Source organism: Fringilla coelebs (genome assembly GCF_963513975.1).
Source record: "Fringilla coelebs genome assembly, chromosome: 9".
NCBI lineage: Eukaryota > Metazoa > Chordata > Aves > Passeriformes > Fringillidae > Fringilla > Fringilla coelebs.
The window spans coordinates 9,164,860-9,188,236 of record NC_140067.1 but is presented as its reverse complement, the minus strand read 5'-3'; the positions used below and the strand labels follow the sequence as shown (position 1 = coordinate 9,188,236).

The 23,377-nt window shown below is 38.9% G+C and overlaps 1 protein-coding gene across 3 annotated transcripts in view; it reads left to right on the top strand.

The window, feature by feature from the left end:
• The window catches only part of MAST2 (microtubule associated serine/threonine kinase 2), a gene marked incomplete at its 5' end in the record, with an annotated part of 183,327 nt that overhangs the window by 24,644 nt on the left and 135,306 nt on the right, over positions 1-23,377 (top strand). Inside the window, one exon of one of the 3 annotated variants that reach the window (XM_084211461.1) lies at positions 22,598-22,687. The exons of the other annotated variants lie outside the window; for them this stretch is intronic. Within the exon in view, the coding sequence (XP_084067587.1) occupies positions 22,649-22,687 (39 nt within the window). Of the gene's footprint in view, positions 1-22,597; positions 22,688-23,377 lie in introns of those variants that run through there. 3 annotated transcript variants of the gene reach the window in all.

Here is a 23,377-nt window from a genome sequence, read left to right as displayed (position 1 = left end):
TGGGTTTCAAAAGCAGTGACTAAAGAACATCACAAGATGAACACCTAATTAAATGCAGTGAGTCCTGAGATTTTGGAGCCACTTACATGTTTGCAGCTGTTTTAATATGCTTGTGGTATTGAAATACGTTTCACAAATTAGAATAGCAAAAGGTCTCTTGCCAGTATAATTAATCTCCTTTGAAGAATAGCTCTATTAAGAGATGAGTAAGTTCAGTAATGCAGAGTGTCATTTTAATATGCCAGCCTTGACTGCTAGAGCATTTAATTCTTCTATTATTTGTTATAATACAGTAGTTGGATAGCTAGAGAGAAGTGGAATGTGATTTAGGAAAGCTGTGTGCATTGTTTCTGCTCCCTCTTTCTGGCTCTGCAGGTATCAGTAGATTTTCTTTTGCTAAATTGCTTTGTGGCCTTCAGTAATGTGTTTTTTTGCTTTTTAACCACTACTAATCATATGGCTTGTTTAAGCATTAAAGAATGCTTAAATTGCATTCTTTTCCTCTTTAAAAATATTTACAAAGTGAAAAGATAAGTTAACAATAGCAAATCTACAGAAATTAGTTTTTAGCTTCTGAAACAAGCCTGATAACTGGGCTACTTATCAGCAATGACTCCAGAACTGAGAATACATCAAATTCTAACTTGCTAAACTGTATAAACACAATTTATTGTTGGGCAGGATCTTTCAGCTTGTACATGTGTGATAATCTGGATTAATGTGCCTGCACAGCAGTTGCCACTAGGTCCTTGACCTAAGAAAGAAGCCAGGGCAGAGTGAATGCTGAGTGCTGTCATTGTGGAATGAAAGGTGTTGATCTGATCTGTGTCCCTTCTAAATATATGTGAGGATTTTAGAGGATGACCTTCAGCTCATCATCTACCTTAAGACGAATGGCTCTGATCTTATGAGATTGAATTCTGCTGGGGAGTATCCTATTTAAGACTTTAAATCCCTAAGATAGCTGAGGAAGTAATCAGAGGAAAACACATAAAGCATCATCGTGGGCAGCTCAGTGATATTTCCTGATGTCAAGACCCAAATACACAAAAAAAAATTGGGTGCAGGGAATATGTATGGAGTGCACATTTAAGGAACAGAAGGGTAATTTTATAGACAATTTCTTATGACTTAGTTTTGGGGGTTTATCTGAGATCTTACCCTGTCATAAAAAGAGTTAGACCTTGGACTGTGTTTTTTTAAGGGATGTAATAGAATTCTAGAATCCTAGAATATGCTGAGTTGGAAGGGACCCACAAGGATCATTGAATTCAACTCCTGTCCCTGTGCAGGACACCCCAAGAGTCACCCCATGTGCCTGGGAGTGTTGTCCAAACACTTCTGGAATTCAGACAGCCTTGGTGCTGCAACTGTTTCCCTGCGGAGCCGGTTCCAGTGCTCAACCATCTCACGGTGAAAAACTCCTTCCTGATACCTGACCTAAACCTCTCCTGACGGAGCTTCATCCTGTTTCCTTGAGTCCTGGCACTGCTGATGCAAAAGATCAGTTATGTGGGTGCATTCTCTTAGGAAAGACCACCAGGGTTTCTAATTTAAGAAAGGAAAACGACCTTGTGAAGAGATGGTTGTGATTGTAGTAGATGTAGATTTGGGAGTGTCTTTCTTGCAGCTGTTAATTTTGACAAAACACAATGGAAATAAAACTGATTGCCAGGAGCAATGCCATAAGGTGCTAATATCCCATAGCTGAGCATTTATTGGTGAGCAAGGGGTGACTTTCCCCTCATTTTCATTAAGGACAGGATGCTTAATTAGATCACTACACTAATGCTGAATAGGCTTCTTTATTTGTGAAGAGAGATTCTTTGTGTGTGTGTGTGTGTCCCATGTCCTGGCTCCTCACAGAGACCATCTCAAGCACCCTCTCCAGGGTTTTGTGAAAGAAACATCAGATAATGTGCAACCCATTAATTAGGACTACATCTCTGATGCATTGCTCACCATCTAATGCCTGGAAAAGTTCGAGATGTTCCAGGAATAAGAAACCATGCATGTTCCCCTGCCAAATGTGGCGATAGGAAAACGTTTGAGGAAGCCTGTCAGTGGAAACTTAGATATGTTTGTGAAAGAGATTTTGAAATTCTCTTTTTAAATACTTACAAACTCTCATTTTCTGAGGTGCTTCCAGTACTGAACTGAGACCTGTGGCACTCCTTGAACTGAAAAACTGGACATAATTTTTGAAAATGAGGTTGATGGTTTCAGCCGGGTGGTTGCAGTTCTATTTAGTGTAAACTTTCTTCCTTATATTCTGGGATATATTATGGGATGTGGTCAGAGCCATTTCTTCATCTTCAGAGATGAAGGCTGCTGACTAAGCAGTTGGTGCTCTGTTAATCCTCTGATTCCAGACTTGTAAGACTTCCTTGTAGGGTCAGTCTCATCTTCACAGGATAATTTCAAATGCCTTAGGGTTTTACATTTACTTTCAAACAGAGTGAAAGTTGAAACAGTGAAATAATTGCATATTCATTGTGGTTGCACACAGTGCCAGAGAGTTAATCTTTCCCTCGTATTGTTCTAGAAAAAGTAGTTAAAGACCCAAGCCTCTTAGATTTTGAATAATGATCTGGAAGGTAGAAAAGCTCAAATGCAAAGATTTGAAACACCTCTCAGCTGAAGAAGTTCCTCTGTGGAACAACACTCAGCATGATTTATGGTGAACATTCAGTTCCCCTAAGCAGTGTGGATTAGGCAATGCTGAGTGGAATGGGGAGAATGGGTCATCCTTGTGCCTTTGGGGCCTTGGCTTGGCATGTGCTGGGAGCTGGGAACAGACAGACCTCATGGTACCTTTGGTCTCCAAGTTGAGGTATGCTTTTTAGATGTAGGAAATAATATTGACTTTTTATTTTCTAAATTTTTGCTTTTTTAAAAAATTTCGTATTACATACATTAGGAATAAAATCAATTGTACCCAATATATAAAGTTCCCCTAATAGCATATTTCCTCTGTGCTGTATATTAAAAACACAATTAAAATTTGTATTGTTCCTGGCTATGAGGAAGAGTGGTTAATTGGCTACAGGTTTGAGCGAGTGAGTGAGATTATTACAAGGTAGGTGATTCTCTTTGAAGGCCTGGAAGTGGAATCCAAAGGCTGTGCTTTCCTCCAGCCTGTGCAGGGCTCTGTGGAGCTGCGTTGCCATCTGCTGGTGTGCCAGGGCTGGGCACAGGGACCGGGAACTCCATCATCCAAGTGACTTTTTGTCAAAGGGCGTTAGAACCCCCGCAATCATCAGTGATTTTACAGCAGGGCTGTGTTCATTCTGGGATCGTGTCCCACAGCAATCCTTTGTTAATAACTGGCCTTTTTCATACTCTTCACTGGAGTATGAATTCGCTTTGTAATGTCGTGCTGTGGTTTGCAGCATCCTTTTTCTGGTAACAGAGAGATGATGGTTGGGACATTTACGAAGAAAAAAAAAAGATTAAAAAAATAAAAAATACTATTTGTAGCTGATTCTAGAAATAAAATCGGGAATTTTTGGGTGGCAGCTGCGTGAGCTGCGCTTCGGCCTCTGGCCTGGCGGTGGCGCTGCAGCCCCGGCGTCTCACGAGCCGCGGCTCCCGCCGGGAATGCCGCCCTGGCCGGGCCGGGCCGGGGCCGGGGATGGGGATGGGGCCGGGGATGGCTCCCGCGGCTAAAGGAGACCTCAGCTCTGGGCTGTCTGTCACTCCGGTACGGGAATCAATAATTCAAGAGGCCTGGCGAAGTGCAGTGGAGCTGGAAGTTCCAGCTTCAAACCCCCTCCTAGTTATAAAGGGAAATTCCATCTCCACAGCGCCTGCTTAGCCCCCAGCGCTTTAATGCATTATTTATTTATTTATTACATCCTGTTTGTTATTTAGGATCTCTGCGCTCGGCAGACACCTGGGCAGTGGCTGTTAAACTCAGGGATGAGGTCTTGGAAGGGATGGGGCTGGCAGAGCCCAGGTACAACATCTGCCCTCTCCATCCACCTCTCTGCTCCTCGTGTGTGCGGGCAGCGAGGTGAGTGCAGAGAGCTTGGAGTTCCACCTCCTCACAAAAGAATTAGATGTAATCTCTTTTAATTGAAAAATACAGCACTAGTTCAGGGACAAATCATTAATGCCAGTTGTGCATAGTGCTACCTCCTGTGGATTGCCTGGATACTTATTACAAAAGCAGGCGTTTAATCTGATGGGAAAATTTAATTTACGTTGTGTCTTCTAAAACACACAGCTGCTCTTTTCCCAAAATGTTTTGTCAGAGGTAATGTTACTTTTAGTTTGCATTTTAGATGTTGACTACTTAAATGTTGCTCAATATAGATAAAAATAGTTTTGTTTAAGAATAATCCTGAAAGTCATGGGTGATGAAGGTCATAAATTATTTCATTTTTTAATTTCTTATTAGGGAGTAGAGAACATTCAATACTTGACTGTACAAGTAGGATTTAATATTTTTATGTTGATAGGAAAGGAAAAGACAGCAGGAACTATGGTTGCACGAACGAAGGGATTTTATTACTGTATGAAGGCATGGAAATTGCATTTTAAATTGACAGTTGTAATAACCTGAGTTAGGAAGTAAGTGGATTTCCAAATTAAGACCACATGTGAAGTCTAAGTTTATGCATACTGATTAGATACTTGCATGGACATATGCTGCAGGGCCTGTTGGTGAATCTTTGGGGACATTATCAATTTTGGAATTTGGACAGGACCTGAGAAAGAAGTATGGAGCAAGTTCTAGACATTTGGCAGTGTTTAGAGTGTTTGCAGGGACTCACCTTTGTCACAGCTTTTAAAGTGTCTCTGGTAGGAAACCAAAAATGGATGTGCAGTGACTCTGTGTTTTCATGATAGATTCAGGACACTTGCTTCACACTGGCATCCAAAACTGATAGTCCTGATTGGTTTTTCACTAGGAAACTTAATTCTGAATAATTCATGTAAAGAACAGAAAATTTTTGTGGTAAATTCTTTACTAAAGTTATATTTACTATATGGTGCATATTACTAAAGCACAGTCAGCATCTTGCTCTGAAGAAACTTCAGCATATTACTTAAAACACAGTCAGCATCTTTTTGCTCACTTCAGTTAAGTGAATTCCATTTTGGAGTGGACTCATTGGCTTAAAGGAGGTTTTCATATTTGAAAGAGAATGTGAACACCCTTCTGTGTAACCTGAGGCTTGTCATTGCAGGAAATATGAATTCATAAAACTTGCCTTGTGATAATTGTTAGGCACTAGACTGTCAGTTTGAATGATTGCAGTTCTCATTATCTTCAGATGCTGCATGTTATTTTTTTTGTCTGTGAATATGTTGAATTGATTTTTGGCACATGCAGTCACTTCTCTTCCTGACAGCAGCACTATTGTAGGTGTAGAGTGAGAAACTGCTGTAGTGTGCATGGAAAATTAGCTATTTTGCTTGGGGAGCTATGGGGAACTTAAAATACAGTTATTCAGACTGTCTTGAGCACACTCTGTTGGAGAGCGAGGCTTTGTTCCTTGAGTCTTGTTCTGTGGGTCTCAATGACCTCTCTATAAACACATACTCATGTACACAATAAAAGTTCTGGGTTTTAATTTAAAGTAGTTGAAAATCTGCTGTTTTATTTTTGGCAGATATTTCCATAGAAAGGCACTGTGAGAGGTTTAACATTTTAATATGGCTGCCTTTCGTGTCTGGTAATACTTTTGAAATCGTTTCCTAGGATGTGATAATAGGAGGATGGGTCTTTAAACATGAAATAGTTTGTTGGCTTAAGTTTCAAGCTGCTTTCTTTGAGAGATACAAACAGTTTTGAGCCTTTGGACATTTATAAGAATCCCTTGTGGCATTTTGACTAAGCAAAAGCTTTGGACATGCTCTGTAATTAGCAGCATAATCCTCCATGTTTGGCTGCCACTTTTTGTTTGGTCTGTTTTCCTGCACTGTGTCACTTTGGTTTATCCAAGCCATGCAATGTGTCTTTCCAGCAATCCTTTTCAGCCCCAGAGACACAGTGGTTGTTTGTTTTACCACTTTCAGGACAGTGGGAATACAGAGGTTTGTGTGCCTCACCTCTGAAGAGCTGCAGCTCAGAATCTTTCCTAGGAGTTAATCTAAAATCCTTATTGCCTCGAGATTACCAGGGTGGGAGAGGTGAAATCTCTTGGCAGAGATAAGGGTAGCCTTGTAAGTGAAACACAAGCCCAGGACTGATGCAACAATGCTGATATCTGAACTTTGATAAGCTCAGGTACAGAGAGGTTCAGTCCCCTGGTCACCTGAAGAGCTGAGAGTGAAGCACGTCTCGCAGAGGTTCTGTAAACCTCAGTTTATTAATGTTTAGCAGATGTTTGCAGCTCAAATGGACGGTGCTGTGGATTAATTTATTGCTGCACTCACTGTATATGGTCTGCCAGTATAATTTTCTTATTTCTGATTGTGTTCATATTTAGATTTTCAAGTCACTTGTTTAAGAGCCATGCCATGATCTCTTACCTGCCCTTGCTGGGTTATTCTTGCTAACCCGAACATTTCCACATTAATGGTGAGTTTCAGACTCTTCCCTGGTGGGAACTGCAGAGTCCTTGTGCTGTGAGAACATGAGGTATGAAGTCAGAATAACCAATATATTACCAAGCTTGATTTAGAGTCAATATCTCTAGCTCTTCCCTTTGTGAACAGAAAATAGGACAAAATAATGGCTAGCCTTCTCTTTTTTTTGTTTTTCCCCTTCCATATTGCTGTTTATTATAGAAATAGATGAGAAGAATTCCTGTATTGTGGCATTTTGGATTGATCAGAATTATTTTTACTGAAAGCAGTTGTGGCCAACTAAGTACAAATAATGTAAAATTTGCTGAGAGTGTGCCTTACTGACTGAGAGGCTTCTGTTTTTGTTGTTTATTGCAGTGACCAAGTTTCCATTAAATAAACAAGATTCTGTGTTCATCATGAATATAAAGCACTTGTCATGTTGAGACTATAGTGTGAGTATGCAAAAATATGTCAGTGTGAACTCTCAGCTATTTGGCAAAGGGCAGTGTTTATAGAAGAGGATTGAAAGATATGCAGGGTTTCAGATCTGTCATAAAAGGATGTGAAATGTAATTAACCTAAAATAACCTTTAAAATATTTTTTGAGCCTGATAAATTAAATGAGCTGTTGAGATAACTTAATGAGAGATTTTAATTTTATACCTTAAATAATATCCTATTAAAATCCTCAAGATTTTGCTTTGTGATGGAATCCACTGAGATTTATATTTTCACAATGACCTCATGATTCAGTAACATTGTTAATATATTTGGTGCATATTTGAGGGGTAAGGTCTAGGTTAATGGCAGCATTTATTCTTTAAGTGCTGGAAGCCACAAAGCTCTAATTGAAGATTGGAATGTTCAAACCTCATTATTTTAATTTGGTCATACAGTATAGTGACACTTAAAGTAGTTATATGATGAACTTCTATGGCAGGGTTCATAATTTGTCCATGAAAACAAATTATTATGTGAAACTTTGCATTAAAATTCTCTGCCTTGGAGTTTAAATAAAACATGAAACTTCAGGTCTAACATGGTTTCTGTATTTGTCTTTGCTCAAATTAGCAACAAGCATTTGCATACCTTTAACACAGAGAATTCTGCTGTGAATTGTTTACACAAAGTTACAGTGCATGCACTGAATCTCTCAGACAAAGCTGCCTCAGTAGGTGCAGTGCGATGTTTTTGTTTCAGGTGGTTAAGCTGCAGAGGTACTTTTGGCAAGTCTGCATCTCAAATTTTCTAAATATTGAAGTAATTGAAGTAATTTAGTGGATGAGCTGTTGTCAAGGAAAATACATGCAGTGCTTATCACAGTGTCAGGAATCCAGGGGTTGGAGGCAATGGTCAGAATGTTCATTCTTGCTTGCATTTCATCAGTGCTGCCAGCCCTGGTTAGGGCAGTTTGCACACTGGGCTGCCTCCACTCTGAACTAGATCCTTTTAGGACCTCTCCTACCTCTTCAATGTTCCTAAACTCTCCTTTCTCTCCCAGAAGTGTTTATTTTTCTCAACAGCTTTCCCTACCCCTGGAAAAAACCTCCCCGCAGTAAAACTCAATTCTTATTTCTCAATGATAGCCAGAAGATTCTGGCTAATTGCGGATTTGGGCTGTTTTATGCACACATACACTTCTACTGTGACCTCCTTAGTTCCTCTCCCCTGTCAGTTCTTTGGGCTATGGGCTCCTGGTCTGGGAGCAGTGAGCACTGTGGAGTTATATCTTGTATTGCAGCTTTACAGCTGCTCAAAATTTGCACTCCCCTTTTCTACTGTACAGTTTCTAGTTCTGGTACTACCTTTATTTCTTTAGTATCTCCTTGATAAATGAACAGTGTTCTGAGTCATGTGCTTTTGATCCTCAAGCTCTTTGAGCCTGCTCAAATGACAGTATGCAACACAAAAGTCAAGTTTGTGGGTATTATTAAATCTATCAAGAACTATTTGTTTGGTTTAGGTAGGGTTCTGATGTTTTGCCTTAAAATTCATCTATCAAATATTTTCTTTTAAAAGAAAGTAAAATGTAGAGTGTTATGAATTTCAAATGCATAAATTTCTTATCAGAGGTAATTATTGAATCTCATTAGAATGAAATAGCCTAATGAAAGAGAAGTTTGGCAAGATAAATGATTAGGTGTTTCAAAGGAAAGAGGAACAATGTGTAATATGGCAAACATGCAGAACTCTCTGAATGGAGAGGAAAAGAACTATGTCAGCATTGCCAGATTATATTGATCAGGCATCAGCATCAATCCTGATTAAACAGGCAGCTGTTTAAAGGGTACTTTTGACAGTGACATCTTTTATTTTTTGTATGATTACTGGCCTGCTGACATGCTTACTTTCTCAATATAATTTACATATTGTGTTTAAAATGTTGCTGACTGAGAAATAGTTGAATTATACAAGGCAGAGTAAAAAGAAAATCAGACCTTTTTATAGCTGATATGAACATGTATGAATATCAGGTAATGCCTACAAACAAACCAGCTGATTTATGTACCAACTAAATTTTAGATGAGCACTCTAATAAATTGAACTGCTTGTTTATCCTCTTAATTTTTTATGATAAAGGTTTTTTAGAAATCAGTTTATATACATATACATACCTATACACACACATACATATATATATATATGAGATTTAAAAATAAAATAGCTGCAAATGTTTGTATAAATGAGAGTTGTTGAAACCCTTGGGAGACACTGTTCCATGTGGTTTATTGTCAGACAAATCTGTGGCATCAACTTCCCAGAGAAAAAGTGAAGAATGGATTAAAAGCCATTTAAGGGTGCTTGGCCATTAAACTTGGGTCTGCAATGAAGGTATAGATGTCCCTTGCAGCTCTAATTGCTGAATTTCTCTATTTTTCCATAAGCAAAAGGTGAACTGCTCTTCTCCCTGGCTTACTATAATTTGCAATAATTCCAGGGGAAAAGTATGATGGTGCTTAGTTTCTTCAGTGGAGTACATTAATGATGCATGCCCTTCCATCTGCTTTGGATTTCTTTTTGTCCCATTATCAACAAGGATTTTATCATCAAGCTTTGCCTCCATTGAGTGCAATCTCCATCTGAGAATAGTCATGGACAGCTGTTGGTAATGTTCAGCTTCTTTGCACATCAGGAAACATCCCCAATAGTTTGGGTGTTCAGAAGTAGGTAACTACTATTTCACATTCTGGAGCAAGCCATGAAAGGTTGTTTGAACTCTATCTTGTGTTATGTAAAAAGGATAAAGTTGATTTAACTCCATTTCAACTAAGCTATATGATTGAGCTTATGCTTTGTGTTACAAGCTTCTGTTCTGTGTTGAATCCCCCAGTTCAGAGTAGTGGAAAGCCTATAATTATGTTCACTGCCCATAAGTGTAAATACTACACTACTGTATGTTTTACAGATAATTAATCCCATAAAATGCTCAAATTCTGTCATGACTCTGCTGAGGAATGCCTGTATAGAAATAGAGGTATGCAAAGCTAAAAACAGTAAAAAAACAACCTGCTTTGAGTTTCAAAAAGATGAACCGATTTAGAAAGAGAAGCATGAAGAACAAGGAGCATCAGTGGAGAGACCTGCATCTTTGTAGTCTTCACAGAACTGAATTAAGGACCACTCCTTCAAGGCAGAAGATGAGTGTAGTGTTCCCCTATCCTACCTATGAATAAGAATTAAGACTGGTTAAAAGGAAAGCAGAATGGTGAGGGACAGACCAAAGTAGGTTGTTAATTCAGTGAGTAGAAGGAGATAATGACACAGCTTTAAAATAATTCAAAGATGAAATGTGTGAACTACTATTTGTGCTGTATAGGCAATTGCTCAAAATAGTCTGAGGACTGGAAAATGGCAAATTGAGTACCAGTATTTGAAAAAAGGGATCCATGAGAGATTAATGCAGTTAAGAATTGCAGATGTTCCCTTCATGCTGTAGGTGCCTAAATCCTAATTCCTACGAGTGTAATTTACCATTTGGCATTAACACAGCATGTGCACAGAGCAGGTCATTCAGATCACCCTGACAGCATTGACCTCACTGTTCATTCTCTGTTAGAGTTCATTTGTCATCAGTGGCTTTATTTTTAGGTCACCCATTCAAATAATAGAATCATAGAATGGTTTGTGTTGGAAGGGACCTTAAAGACCCTTTTGTTCCAACCCCCTGCCATGGGCAGGGACACCTTCCACTAGACCAGGTTGCTCAAAGCTTCATCCAGCCTGGCCTTGAACACTTGCAGAGATGTGACATCCACAACTTCTCTGAGCAACCTGTGCCAGTGCCTCCTCACCCTCATAGTGAATAATTTCTTCCTCATATCTAATGTTATATGCATGGCTGTTCTTTTGACATAGAAGGGTCATATTCCCTAGCAATTCTTCCGACAGCTACTTTTAAAAATTCAATTGATTGGCAGGTTCTTAACCCAGAAACTTTTGCTGTTTCCTAGAGATACATTTTCTTTAGAAATGTAGTTTTCAGTCAAGCTGTAAGCTCAGAACAATTCAGAGCCTGATGTTTACATGTTTACTTGATCAGCAGAGACAGTAATTTAAACAGCCCAACCTCTGCCTCTCCCGCCCAAAAGCACCTAAGAACTCTCCTCGGAAGCCACAGTGATTTATTTGCAACCTTTTTTTTTTTTTCCCAGTGAAAATCTCAGTAACTAATGCTGTGATGCTTCTTCTACTTGTTCTTTGGAAAAGCTGATATAGGACTGAAATAATTATTTTGCCTTGGACATTGTCCTAGCTGCTCTGAAACCTCCTAGATAATCTGCTTACTTGTTTGGCTGGGCAGGAATGGACTTTGGCTTCTCCTCTGCTTCCTGTTGCAAAAGCAGCTTTGGAGGCAGTTCTGAGAAGGAAAGGGAGCTGCTAGCGTGGGAAATTCAGGAGCACAGGACAGAGCAAATCAACTACAATCAACTGATAATGCTGATGTCTGATAACTCAGAGGTATATTTAGAATGCTGCTGCTGTTTTCATGTTTGTCTTTTGTTGTCCATTGCAGCTCACACTTGCATTTAGTTGCTTTCTACTTCAGTGACTTCGGAAGGAAACCTAAGGAGACAGGGGTTTCTTCAGCTTCATTAACTATTCTGGAAAGAGCTTCTCCTTGTCTTGAATTCCACCTTGCCTGTAGAGATTTGTGTTCTGCTATGAGATAATTCTGTCAATATAGGCTTGTTTACTTTACAACTTCAGCAGTTTTGGAAGGCTCCTTTCAATATTGAAACATCCACCTTTTGCACTAACAACAGCATGGAACTGTGAATCACAACTGATGGTTGTCAGTGTTTCTTTCTTCTAGGAAGACCTAATGCTTTGGTAGAATTGAATTCTCTGTTTTCTAATGTAGTTTCCTGTGTTAATTGGTTTCTTGCTGGATCCTGTCAGCCTCACTGTGATACCACCCTCCTGAGAAGCTTATTTTGTGGATGCATTTAGAAAAGGCTCTCCTCCTTTCATGGAAAGAATTTTCTCTAGGGATGCTGCCAAGTCTCAGAAGACCAAGAAATGATATGGTTTTGTATTTAAGTGTAATCAAACTGGCATTCATGATCATTTTGTCTCTTTAGAGCAGGAACAGCTCTGTAGATGAATATATATTTTTGGCATTGGCTTTAACCAAAATTGAAAGTAATGGTATAAATGATCTGCCAGAAACACTGAGCTGTAGTAGGGAGTCAAAGTTTCTCCAGTTGTTCCTTCTTTCCTGGTGACTTCCAAGTTACCAGGCCAATTTCATCCAGGCTTAAAAAGAATGAGAAATGTCAAAAATGACTGTAATTGCAATACTCTAAGAACTGGAAAGCGAGTAGGAGACACCCCCTCACATTCTCTCAGTGACAGTCAGTTTGTTGTTTATTGTGGTTTGGCAGCACTGGTTGACACTCAAATATGACAGTGCAGGATTAACTGGAGGAGGTGCTGTCTCCAGCTGGGTGGAGACCAGAAGAGCAGAGCCAGAGTTACCTCTGTCAGGCTATGGGAGGGAGCAGGAGACGAAAAGCCAAACTCAAGTCTGTAAGAAACTGGGCGCCTTTACTCCTTGCTGCAGAAGAAGCAGCTTGTTTATATTGCAGTAATGAAAGAATCTGGCACCCTTCTGTTTCCAAGAACACTGGTGTTCATGGCCTAACTCTGGGCAAGGTGGGAAGGGCAGCTTTTGAAATGCTTCCCTGTTGTCAGGTTGGCATGTTGCTTTTGCTGTGGGGGGAATGGTGGGATGCTATTCCAGCAAACTGAAGATCTTTCCGTGTGTCTGCCTTTGCAGTGTCCCGTGGTTGTCCCAGCCTGGGACTGCACTGCAGGGTCAGCTCTAGGAAGTGATGGCTGTCTTCCCTGGACTGTAAATCTGACCTTCCAGAAAGGAGGGAAGGGAACCCTCACGGTTTGGTTGCGCATACTGGAGCTGAGCATACTTGTGGCATCATCTGCAGTTTATTTCTTTGCTTTTCACTACTAACAACATTACAAAAATTAGTATTCTACAAGCTTGAAAGACAGACTATTATCTAATTGGCTTTTGGTTAGGAGGATACTGATTTCTAGGTCAATGTAAAACAAATGAGCATTTAAATTGAAGAGGAGCAGCTGTTCCAAAGCCCCTTTCCACAGTGCCTGGTTTTGTTAAGGATAATTATGTCTAATTTTAAATTATGATAGCTTTGAGTATTGAGCTTTGCCTTGTTACATCCACTAGCTCATTCTCCTTCATCAGTAAGAATGTTCTATCATGGAGCTAGGTTTCTGATTGGGTTTATTTTTCTGGGCCTTTTGAATTATGAAGAGAAATACAGCTTTAAGGATGGGGTTTTCAACACTTTCATGCCAATGTTACCGCACTCACATTTTATTTTTCGAGGTCTCAAAACTGATACAGCGTGTCTGATTCCTGTGGAAAGATACTGCTGGGAAAATACATATTTATGTAAATGTGTAAGATTTTTGTTCATATTTTTAGCTTGACTATGGAAACGTCAGACTCTAGTGCTGAAAAATCCAAGAAAGCTCTTGTCAGCCTTGGAAGGAAACATATGCTAAAGATGTCCTGTGGATTACGTACCGCTTGTTTCAATTAACACATTGATATTCTCTGACAGTTCTAGAGACAAAAAGCCCAGGTGACAATTCAAATGATGCATGAAAATAACATTTCAATTTTTACTGGTGAGCTCAGATTTTTTTAAAACGAAGAACAAAAGATTTCAACTGTTTTGGTCAATTTTACATTAGTAACTCAGTAGTATGTCTGAATTCTTTAAGGAGCAACATATATTGTAAAGATACTGCTGCTGCAATGAAGCACATTTGTTTTCTGAAATGTTTGCTTCTGGACATGTATTGTGTCACACGTAAGAGTTTTGTGTTTGAATTTAATTTGGAGTAAAGTGTAACTGTATCAAGAATTGCAAAATGTATATATTTGAGTATTAATTTGAAATCCAAGCATTTTTTATCTGCTGCTTTTATGGAAGGAGACATATTTTCACATGCCTTTTAAAATAATTATTGTCACACTTTTCTTTTGAGAAATATTCTTGGAGTCTTTTAAGCCTGCAGTTTTACTGTCTTCTGTTTCTTCTCTCCTGACTGAATGTAAATGGTTCCATTAAAAAACACCAAAAAAAGTTCAAGAGATTGCCAAATTACTATTATGTCTCTACTCTTTTTTAAATGAAAAAAAAAACCAGCCATGAGAGCTCATAAAAATGGGAGGTCTGATCCAGAACCTGGTAAAAAGGGAGAATTGAAAAAAAAAGTTATCATTGTACTGTAAGTCTTTGAAATCTTGAATGAATTTATTATTTTTATCTTTCTTTTTGTTTTTGGATAAATGTCGGAAAAAAAGGATATCTATAAAAAAGCTTTTAACTTGTCCAGCACTTGAAGGAGATGACAAAATTGTGAGAAATCAATAGCAAAGTTTTGTCTGAGACCAGAAATGGAAGAATAAAAACCTGTCAAAATCCATCAGTAAAAAACTGCTGTGAGATGTCTCCCTAGATATCGATGTAAGCTTAGTCAGGTATAAACAAGGAGAGTAGGACAGAATAAAGCCCTCTAATTCCAAATGTTTTGGCTTATCTTCAGGTATTTATTTCAAAGGCAGTGTTTAACTGTATATCATGTTGGTCTTAAGCAAGCAAAATGGTACAACCTTTAGAGTCTTGTTTAAGCACTTTAATGTCAGCTGGAAGCCAAGGTAAAATTCATGGTATATTGAAATCAATTGTATGTGGATTAAGTTGAAAAAATATGTTCAGTGCTGTAGACTCTGTTCTGACCAGAATAATTAAAGAAAAAGCAGTTGTTGAGTTTCACAGCATTTTTCTTAGGGGGTTTTTTCCTAATGACAGCGTGAATCATTATTTGTAGCTATTTTACCAGGGTAATAGAAGGGGTTCCTTGTCTCATGAAATATCAAGTGTTTGTTTTGAAGAAATGGGTGTCCAAAATGACAAATATCCTACAGATACAAGTGGGAGGAGGATACAGTGAAATACAGCTCAGTTTGGTCTTGCACCTCTGCAATTTGTTGTCCTTATGATTCTTTAATTGAAAAGTGCCATCTTTCTGTTAAAATTGTCTAGCTTGTACTTCAAAGTTAAATGTGGCTTTATTGATGAAGTAAGAATTGGAAGCAGAAGTTTGGGAGGAGTTCACAGAAAAGGGAGGTGTGTATATGCAAACCACTGCTGCTGTGGTAAGGCTGCAGCAAGGGCAGTGCTGGTCAGGAGGGTGGATAGTGGGGTAAATCTTTTGTGTGCAGTAAAATTTTGGGAGTATTTATCAGTGTGTGTTTTCATGAGATATGAGGTGCATCTGTAATTTGTAGCTTTATAGAGCCAGTTTCTAGGGCAGAATAGCTTCTGGGCTAACTGGATTCAAAATGTCTTTCCTGTGGGATTCTGGAAACTACAGCCTTTGTTTCCATACACATTTCAGTAAATGTCAATAGCTTCATTTGGGAAACACACAAGTTGGTATTGAGTCTTTGAGCTTTGGGTTTGTTGCTGTTCTGATTATTAATGCTGAGGTTTAAATCCTAACGTCTGAAGCATAAGGGTTGTCTTAAAGTAAAGGAAACTTCATTTTGGTACTGTCATTAATTGTTTAGTAAACAGAAATTATATTTTCTTCAGGTTTAAATTTGCAGCCTATAGTGAGAAAGGCTTTTCAGCCTATCAGAACCACGTTTCTTTTAAAAATGGCATTGTATTTGAAAGGTAGCATGAGAGTAGCTGGTTTCCATTCTGTTCTAATGGCAGTTCAGCTCCAGAATATGAATTTACATAGTGAATCCCACATTTTCTATAAATATGAAATTTAATTGGAGATTCCTTTCCAAAGATGTTATCTTGAGCCAAGGCTCTGCCTGGAAGCTGGTGTCTCTTCTGCATGTGCCTTCTCTGTTACAGTATGGAAGCAGTTGTTCTGTAGATGAATGAACTCTTTCCTCCAGCCCTGTCGGCAGCAAATTTACATTTGTATGGAAGATGAGTGGGAGTGCCGCCTTTCATAAGGCATTGGATGTGGGGGATGGGGCAGTCTGGCCCAGGAATCTAAACCTAACAAACTGGGAACAGAAAGCGTGCTGTGAAAGCCTGAGTATTGTGTAAACCTTGAGGATTTTTGACATTTTTTCAGTGTTTCTTTTTCTGGGACCAAGCCTTGTAAGCGGTGGCTGAGGATGAGTTCCTGCTGTAGTTCATTGCTAATGCACAGCTTTGCTCCAAAGGTCTTTCTTTATCAAACTGAATCTTGTAAATAGGCAAGACATCCAGAAGAAATTCAGACAAGCTGTCAGGCGAGTTTCCTTAGGTTGGCTGCCAAGTTGTTTTTTTTCTTTTTTTAAAAAACAAGTTACCTCATCAACCTTCCTGGTTTCAGTAGTCTGTCAGTGTATCTCAAAGAGACACGTTTTTAAATCTCCAGATAAACACAGCTTGATCAAAATAAATAAAAAAGCCCCAAGCACTTAAGTTTCAGTTTGACAGCGAAACATTTGGCTCTTTTTTTTTTTCTTTCACAGATAAATGCTACCAAAGACTTAAAAAAAAGTCACTAAAGTTGTCAGCTTATAAAATTTTGGAAAGTGATCTTTTTTTCCCACCAGACAATATGTTATGTAAGAAAATGTTATAGCTTTAAAGTTTCCCACAGCTTGATGTCTTGTTTCTTTTAGTTTTGATTAAATAGAGTAAAAACTATAATGAATTCAGAATTATGAAATTCATAATTTACATTATGAAAAATGTAAATTGTGTATCTCAGTATTTTAGATCGGGGCATTGGTTCAAAAATTCCTTGATAATTCAATATGTAATTAAAAACATTGCATCTTGCTGCAGGAAATTGAAAAGCTGTTGGTCTTTTTAGCCTGATTTTTGGATGGGAGCGCTCTTTGTGTGGCAAAATGTGAATTGGTGATCATCACAAGATCATCCTTTTGTGTAGTGCTGATATCCTTCACACTCCATCTCCAGGGATGGGGCCCTGGTTGTGTGAGAGACTTTCTGGTGTTTTTGTAGTTATTATGAAATATCAAAAGTTTTTAAGTGGTCAATATAAGTGGACTTGGTCCTCTAGAAGGACCTCCAAATTCTCTGGAGTTATGATTTAAGGAGTGCAGCTATTGGATTCACTTAAGCTATTCTAGGCAGCACACACAGTTTTGATCCACAGTGTGATGATTTGATTGCCAAGAAGACCTTTAGTGGTTTTGCTTTTATGGTAATGGTAGGTTTCAATTCTGGTGCAATGGTATAAACCACAGAAGATGTCAGGATGCAGTGCCAAGAACCTGAAATGACTAGGAAGTCATAGCAAAATTATTTGCTCTATTTTGGTTAATTTTTAGTTTTTTCAAGGATGTTGAGTGATACCTGAAATACTCTGCAAATATCAATTACAATTTGATATAGGTAGTTTATATTCAGCATAGGAAGTACAATATGCAAACTGAACACAGCTGAGAGATGAGCCACGTGATTCTACACAGATATGTCTTTGTGCATATGTAAATGCATTCTGATATAGTAGATACAGACTCCTTCCTTATTTATCCCCCTTTGCAGTTGCTTTGGTGAGTAGAAAATGTGACTAATAGGATAATAGCTTATTCAGGAATTCTCAATTATGTTTCAGTAAAATGTATTGTACACAGGAACAATTGCACAACTTCTAAGTGACTTCCTGTGGTCATTGCTTTTCTGACTGTGAAATTGGTTTGTCCTTGGTCATCTTCCACTGATGCTATTTGAAAACCTGTGGGCTGCAGAAGAGCTGAAAGAATTGTTGTTTCGATGATACTGAAGTCAATAGATGGAAAACTCCTGTCATTTTCACCTTGGAAATGTTCTGACCTCTCAGATTTTTTTCTTCTACAAGACAGAGAAGTGATAGATTTTGGTAGCAGGCAGTGGAATGGGGTCTGAATCAGCATGAATGAGAAGAGATTTCTTCTTATCAAAAGACATAAAATGCTGACCAGAATCCAAGCACAGACCTCTCCTAGAGACCTCTGAGAGGTAGGGTTGTTTGCTGTCTAGTGTGTAAAAAGTAAAATTCCAGGTCCTCTTCATATTCTTCAATGTCTTGGGCATACATGTGGCTTTTCCTGGGATAATTAAAGGAGATTAAGTTCTTAAAGTCTTTTAACACTGATGTTTTTCTACCCTGGAAACATTAATTTTGGATCTTTCATTTTATCAATATTCATATGGCCAAATATAGGCCACAGACATGATTTTCCATGGTGATGTCATCAATATTATATCTAGAGACAATAGCACTAATTTATGATGTGTAAGTTCTCTTGGTCTGTTCACAGCTTCCTTGAACTGTCATAGCTATACACTATTTTTAGAATTACTTTTCAGTTTACAAATTCACTGTTACACCTCGTTCCTTTTTGGAGCTTGGATGCCTTTTAGGATGCAGGACACTTTTGTCTTCTGCAAGCACTACCTTTGGACTTTCTACCTAAATAAAGCCACAGAATGGGTACACTGGCTGAGCCCAGTACCTTATCTCTGATTGCAGGTGTCCAAGGCAGAGCCTCTTCCCAGAGCACTTGCAACTGTTGGTGGCTCTGGGTCAACTTCAGTGTGTTTCCCTCTTTTAAGAGTTCTTGGCAGATTCTTCAATGCATTTGTCCAAACACTTGTGCCCATGCTTGTGATTCTTTTCCCCTCCAGCCTTTTACAGCCAGAAATAGCCCAGTGTGACTGTTGTGTAAAGCAGTAGCTCCTTTTGTTTCTTTGGAAATTGCTCTTAGCCTTGTTTAATTCACCCCAGTATTGGCAAGCTGATAAACTGTCCTTCCCTACTTACCAGGCTAATCCTTGTAGGAACATACTGGAAATTCATGGCCATTTCCATTTCTTGGTGTCTTCAAATCAACATTCAATTAAGAACTTTATCAGAGCTTTTCCAGAGCCCTGCAGCTAAACAGGAATTGGTTGGATTATGTCCAGAAGATCCCAATGCTACACTACCCTTTCTCTTTCCTTGTTGCTGCAGAGCAAAGCAAATTTTCTCTAGACTTGTAAATTTGATGGAGGGAGGAAGAACTGAGTTAGGAGCTTACTAAGGTTGCTGGTTAACCAACTTTAAAGTCCCTCTTTTAATCCCCCTTCCTAATTTTTTTTTACTAAAGTTGAATATTAAGGTAGGTGCTCTCATTCTTAAAGGATTCAAGTATTACATGACCTCATTTTGATTTTTTTCCCCATGAGAAACAGGTTTTTTGCTTGACCCTTTGTTGGTGTTGCCTGCATCTGGAAACTGTTTGGGAACATTCTCCTAGAATTAACTTTTTATAGAATTGATAAAATTACATTTTGTGTCCTTTGGTTTCTTTAATATCTTTCAGTAATACATCCTTTAATGGCATGTCATACAATACTTTCTCATCTCTAATTGGAGACTTACCTGCAGACCTTTCAGGATGTGAAAATCACTGTCTAAGGGTGGTGTAATCTTTTGGTGAAAGGATGAGTTGATTTAAATTCCTAAAGGTAGTATTTAGTAAAAAAAATTTCTATGTCAGAGAGTTGCTTTTCAATTCCATTTGTCCTTCGCTTGTTTCAGTTCGATCCTAAGTATTTTCTCCCGTCTTCTTTCATCGTTGATTTTCTCTGGTAGATTTTGCTGAAGGAAGAAAAAAGGAGAGTGGATGAGTCTTAACAGTTAAGCAGGAGAGAAGAAAAGGTGGTTGCTCCATTTGTGATGTTTTTGGTGGTGGTTTTTGATCTGACATTTAAGCAAACACTGAAGAAGGGAAGGGGACAGGGAAGCTGGAGGAAAAGCTATGCCTGTTTTTTTTTTCCCAGCAGCCCCACTTGGCTTCTCTACCCCAGAAACTGGGTAAGTGTGGCAGGCAGCCAATTTGAAAGCATCCTCCCCAAGAAAGCTTGAAATTTGGAAGAGAACAGATGATTCTCATGGTATTTCAAGACCCATGCCAGGCTCAATCAATTACAAGTCACTTGTGAAGACATATTGAGAATTGGCAGTGTCTGAATATGATGGTAAATAATCCAGGAAGGATTAGATGTATATGTGCCAATAAGAATGCTTCCAGTTATGTTATGGAAATAAGTTATGGTTATATACTACTGTTATCTGGCTGAAACATTTTCATTTAGTGGTTAAGGAGAATACAATGGGAATGGTGTTGCATGATTGTTAAGATGCCTTGATTCCTCTCACTTTAATGCTGGTGGCCTTAGAAGAGGTAAGATCAATGATCTGGTTAGTGCATTGTCTAATAGAAATATTTCTAAAATCTATTGTAGACTAAAATAAATTGCAAAGTGTATGTAATATACATGAGCATGCATGCCAAAATGTTTTGTTTCTATGAGATTTTCTTAGGTAAAAATAGAATTGGTATGGTACTAATGTCTGATAACTGAAGGTTAGTATTTTTTTTCCTGTGGAAGCTTATTTGACAGCAAAATGGAAGAAATGATATTGAAATCCATCATGAACATTATCACAGTGAAGTCCTACGATCATTTTACTTTCCTGTGTGCTTTTAAATAGCTTAATCTGTATTTTTATGTTGCTGTTCCCCCCGGTGAAGCATCTTTAAGTTCTCCCGCAGAGTTCCGTGGCTGGCTCGCCATTCCCCAGCCCCATTTGCAAAAGCAGATGCTGTTCCTTTAAAATGAAGTGGCTCATGGAGTTGTTTTCACTAGCGCAGGTTTTTATATGGTACAGTAGGCTCCATGCAAATGAGCTCTGCCCTCTCCGGAGCGCACAAAGGCGCTGCAGCCCTCATTCGGCATTCGCTCGTGTAAATCGGCAGATGGATGGAGGGAGGCTCGGCAGCCGCAGGATTTATTAGCTGCTCTCAATAAAAGACCACACTCGCTCCGCCGAGGATCAGGAAAAAGCCTGGTGAATGGGATTGAGTTGTATCTGCTTTCAGCTGACTTTACATTGATGTGTTCAGCTCATGTGACTCGGTCACTTAGCATGAAGATCAGCTAAAGATTTCCGTGTAAATCTCTGCTCCTTTAAGCACCGCCAGACCCGTGTGCTTGTCCGGAGACTCTTTTGGGCTGGCAGCTGTCAGAGCTGCGGGGACGGGAGCGCTGCCCCGGGCTGGGCTCCGCTCGCTGCTGCGTTTGCACACTCGAGGATGTCTGGCTGAGATCCCCTCAAAAACACAGCTCTCGGTCAAGTTTGATTTGTGTATCTCATGAAATCCTTCAGAAGTTAGGTTCTTTTTAAATACAGTGTTTCTATTCAGAAGTCATAAATAGACTCTCTTCCTAAGCTTTTATCAGGAGATGAAATCTGTTGCTTTAGCTTTCTGCTAAAATATTGAAGGTCATTGCGGCAATAGGTTATTCATTATATTTGCAATACTTTCTTTTTTCCTTTTTAATCTAGAAAGGGCATGTGTAGGACAAAGGCTTCTTGACATGCTCAGAAATTTAAATGATGCTGGGATGAACATACCTAGCTTTTTGGTTTTACTGAAATGGTGTTCGGTATAGCTAGAAGCATTGTTGTTTTATTTTTCAACACATGCTGTATGCTCATGTTTTAAAATGGCATTGGCATTATGGACCTAAAGGGGCGAAGCCCTTTTTGACCTTGCTGGAGTTGTCTGTGTGAAGGTAGCTGGAAAACAGAAACTGCAGGACAGACTGAAAAAGACTCAGCTGAACTGTGCTTTTTCATCTTTTTTTACCCCTGCCTTTTTGCTATGGATGACGATGAGGGAAGGGCTGCTCCAGACAGCTCTGTTAGTGATGAATAGATGAATGAATTCTTAAATGTTCAGAACTTGCAACATGTGTTCCAGACCCTTCAGCACATGAGAGTCGCAAGATCTCAGCAATGAGCTGAAGAATGTGCCGTGCCTGCTGCATGGAGGAGCCCAGCATACCTCAGAGATAGCAGAAACAAAAGAATGTGTGACAGTATCTGAAGAATCCCACAGTTGCTTTGTCTTGCAAAGGAGTAAAGGAATTTTTCAGAATTGGGAAAAATAAAATTTCCATGGTTTTCATAGCGAGATTTTTCTGTATTTTCGGTGCCAGTGTGGGGTCCTGTGTGGCCGCAGTATTGCTTTTTTAGTTAGCGTGACTGTGTGTTTTTTAAAGGAAATGTGACCTGGATTTTGTGAGCTTATTATACACAGTAAATGAAGGCAGCTGTTTTAGCTTACTGATCCCTTATAACAGCTCGAGTAAATTGAAATAAAGCAAAAATGTGTATGGGATCTGAATTCAATTCCACTCTTTGGCCTTACGTGGAGTTGTGGATTACTATTATTATATATTTGTAGACAGTTGTGTGCATGAGGGCAGTGAGACATCCAACCTTGAAAAGATTTAGGAAAGTCGAAGAGATTTTTTTCTAATGTGACCTGCTAAATCTGCCACAAAGAGGCAGGCAAAATTACATCCAGATAGTCAGAGACCGTGGCTGCAGTTCTTCCTGACAGGCAAGTGAAAGACCGTGTCCTATTTTTAGCAAGTGGACGGAGGGCGAGTGGGAGGGGGAGAAAAGTTTGAAAATAATGGACTTCTCTAACAGTTAGAGAGCAAAGCTAGTGAGAAGCAAGTGAGCTTTAGTGATCAGCAGTGGAAATATGGATGATTCAAGTATTCTTCGAAGAAGAGGGCTGCAGGTAAGTGTAACTTCAGCCTTCTTTTGTTTATTCTTCTGCTTGTAATGTGATAGTCTCATAAAAATTCTGACAGCAGTTTGGTGTAAATAAGGTTGACTGAGAACATAGCAATGATACTAGATTTGAGTTTTTCTGTTTTTACCTAGTGTATATTTTATAAATTAAAAGCAGGACTTTGTATACAGTTATAAAATAATATTTTAATGTCTTGGATTATATCCAATAGTTTTGTGACTATTCCTATGGTAAGAAGTGAAGTATAAACTATGAGGCTTACCTTATTTTGGGACTTCACTTTTACAGCTACATAAAAAAATCTTTTACATGGCTTGTCAGACTTGCCTTAGAGTAGCCATTTTACTTGAGCATTAATTAAAAATTAAATGTCAAAGCAGATTGAATATTCTCATTTATTTTTGACATATGCTTCTTTACTGCTTCAAATGCACAGTAATCCAAAACCAGAATGCAATTCACCAACGCAAATAATATTTATATTTTACTTCCAACAACCATCATTGTTGCAATAAATGCTCTACTTTGTTTTGAACTCAAACATCCTAGTGAAGTTTTATTTTGTACTGGTGCTGTGGAAGCTGGACTCAGTTGCCCTGGTCTGACAAACAGTAATCTGTGCCAGTGTCAGTGGTGTGTGATAACTGAACTGATGCTTATGGAACAAAACTGCTG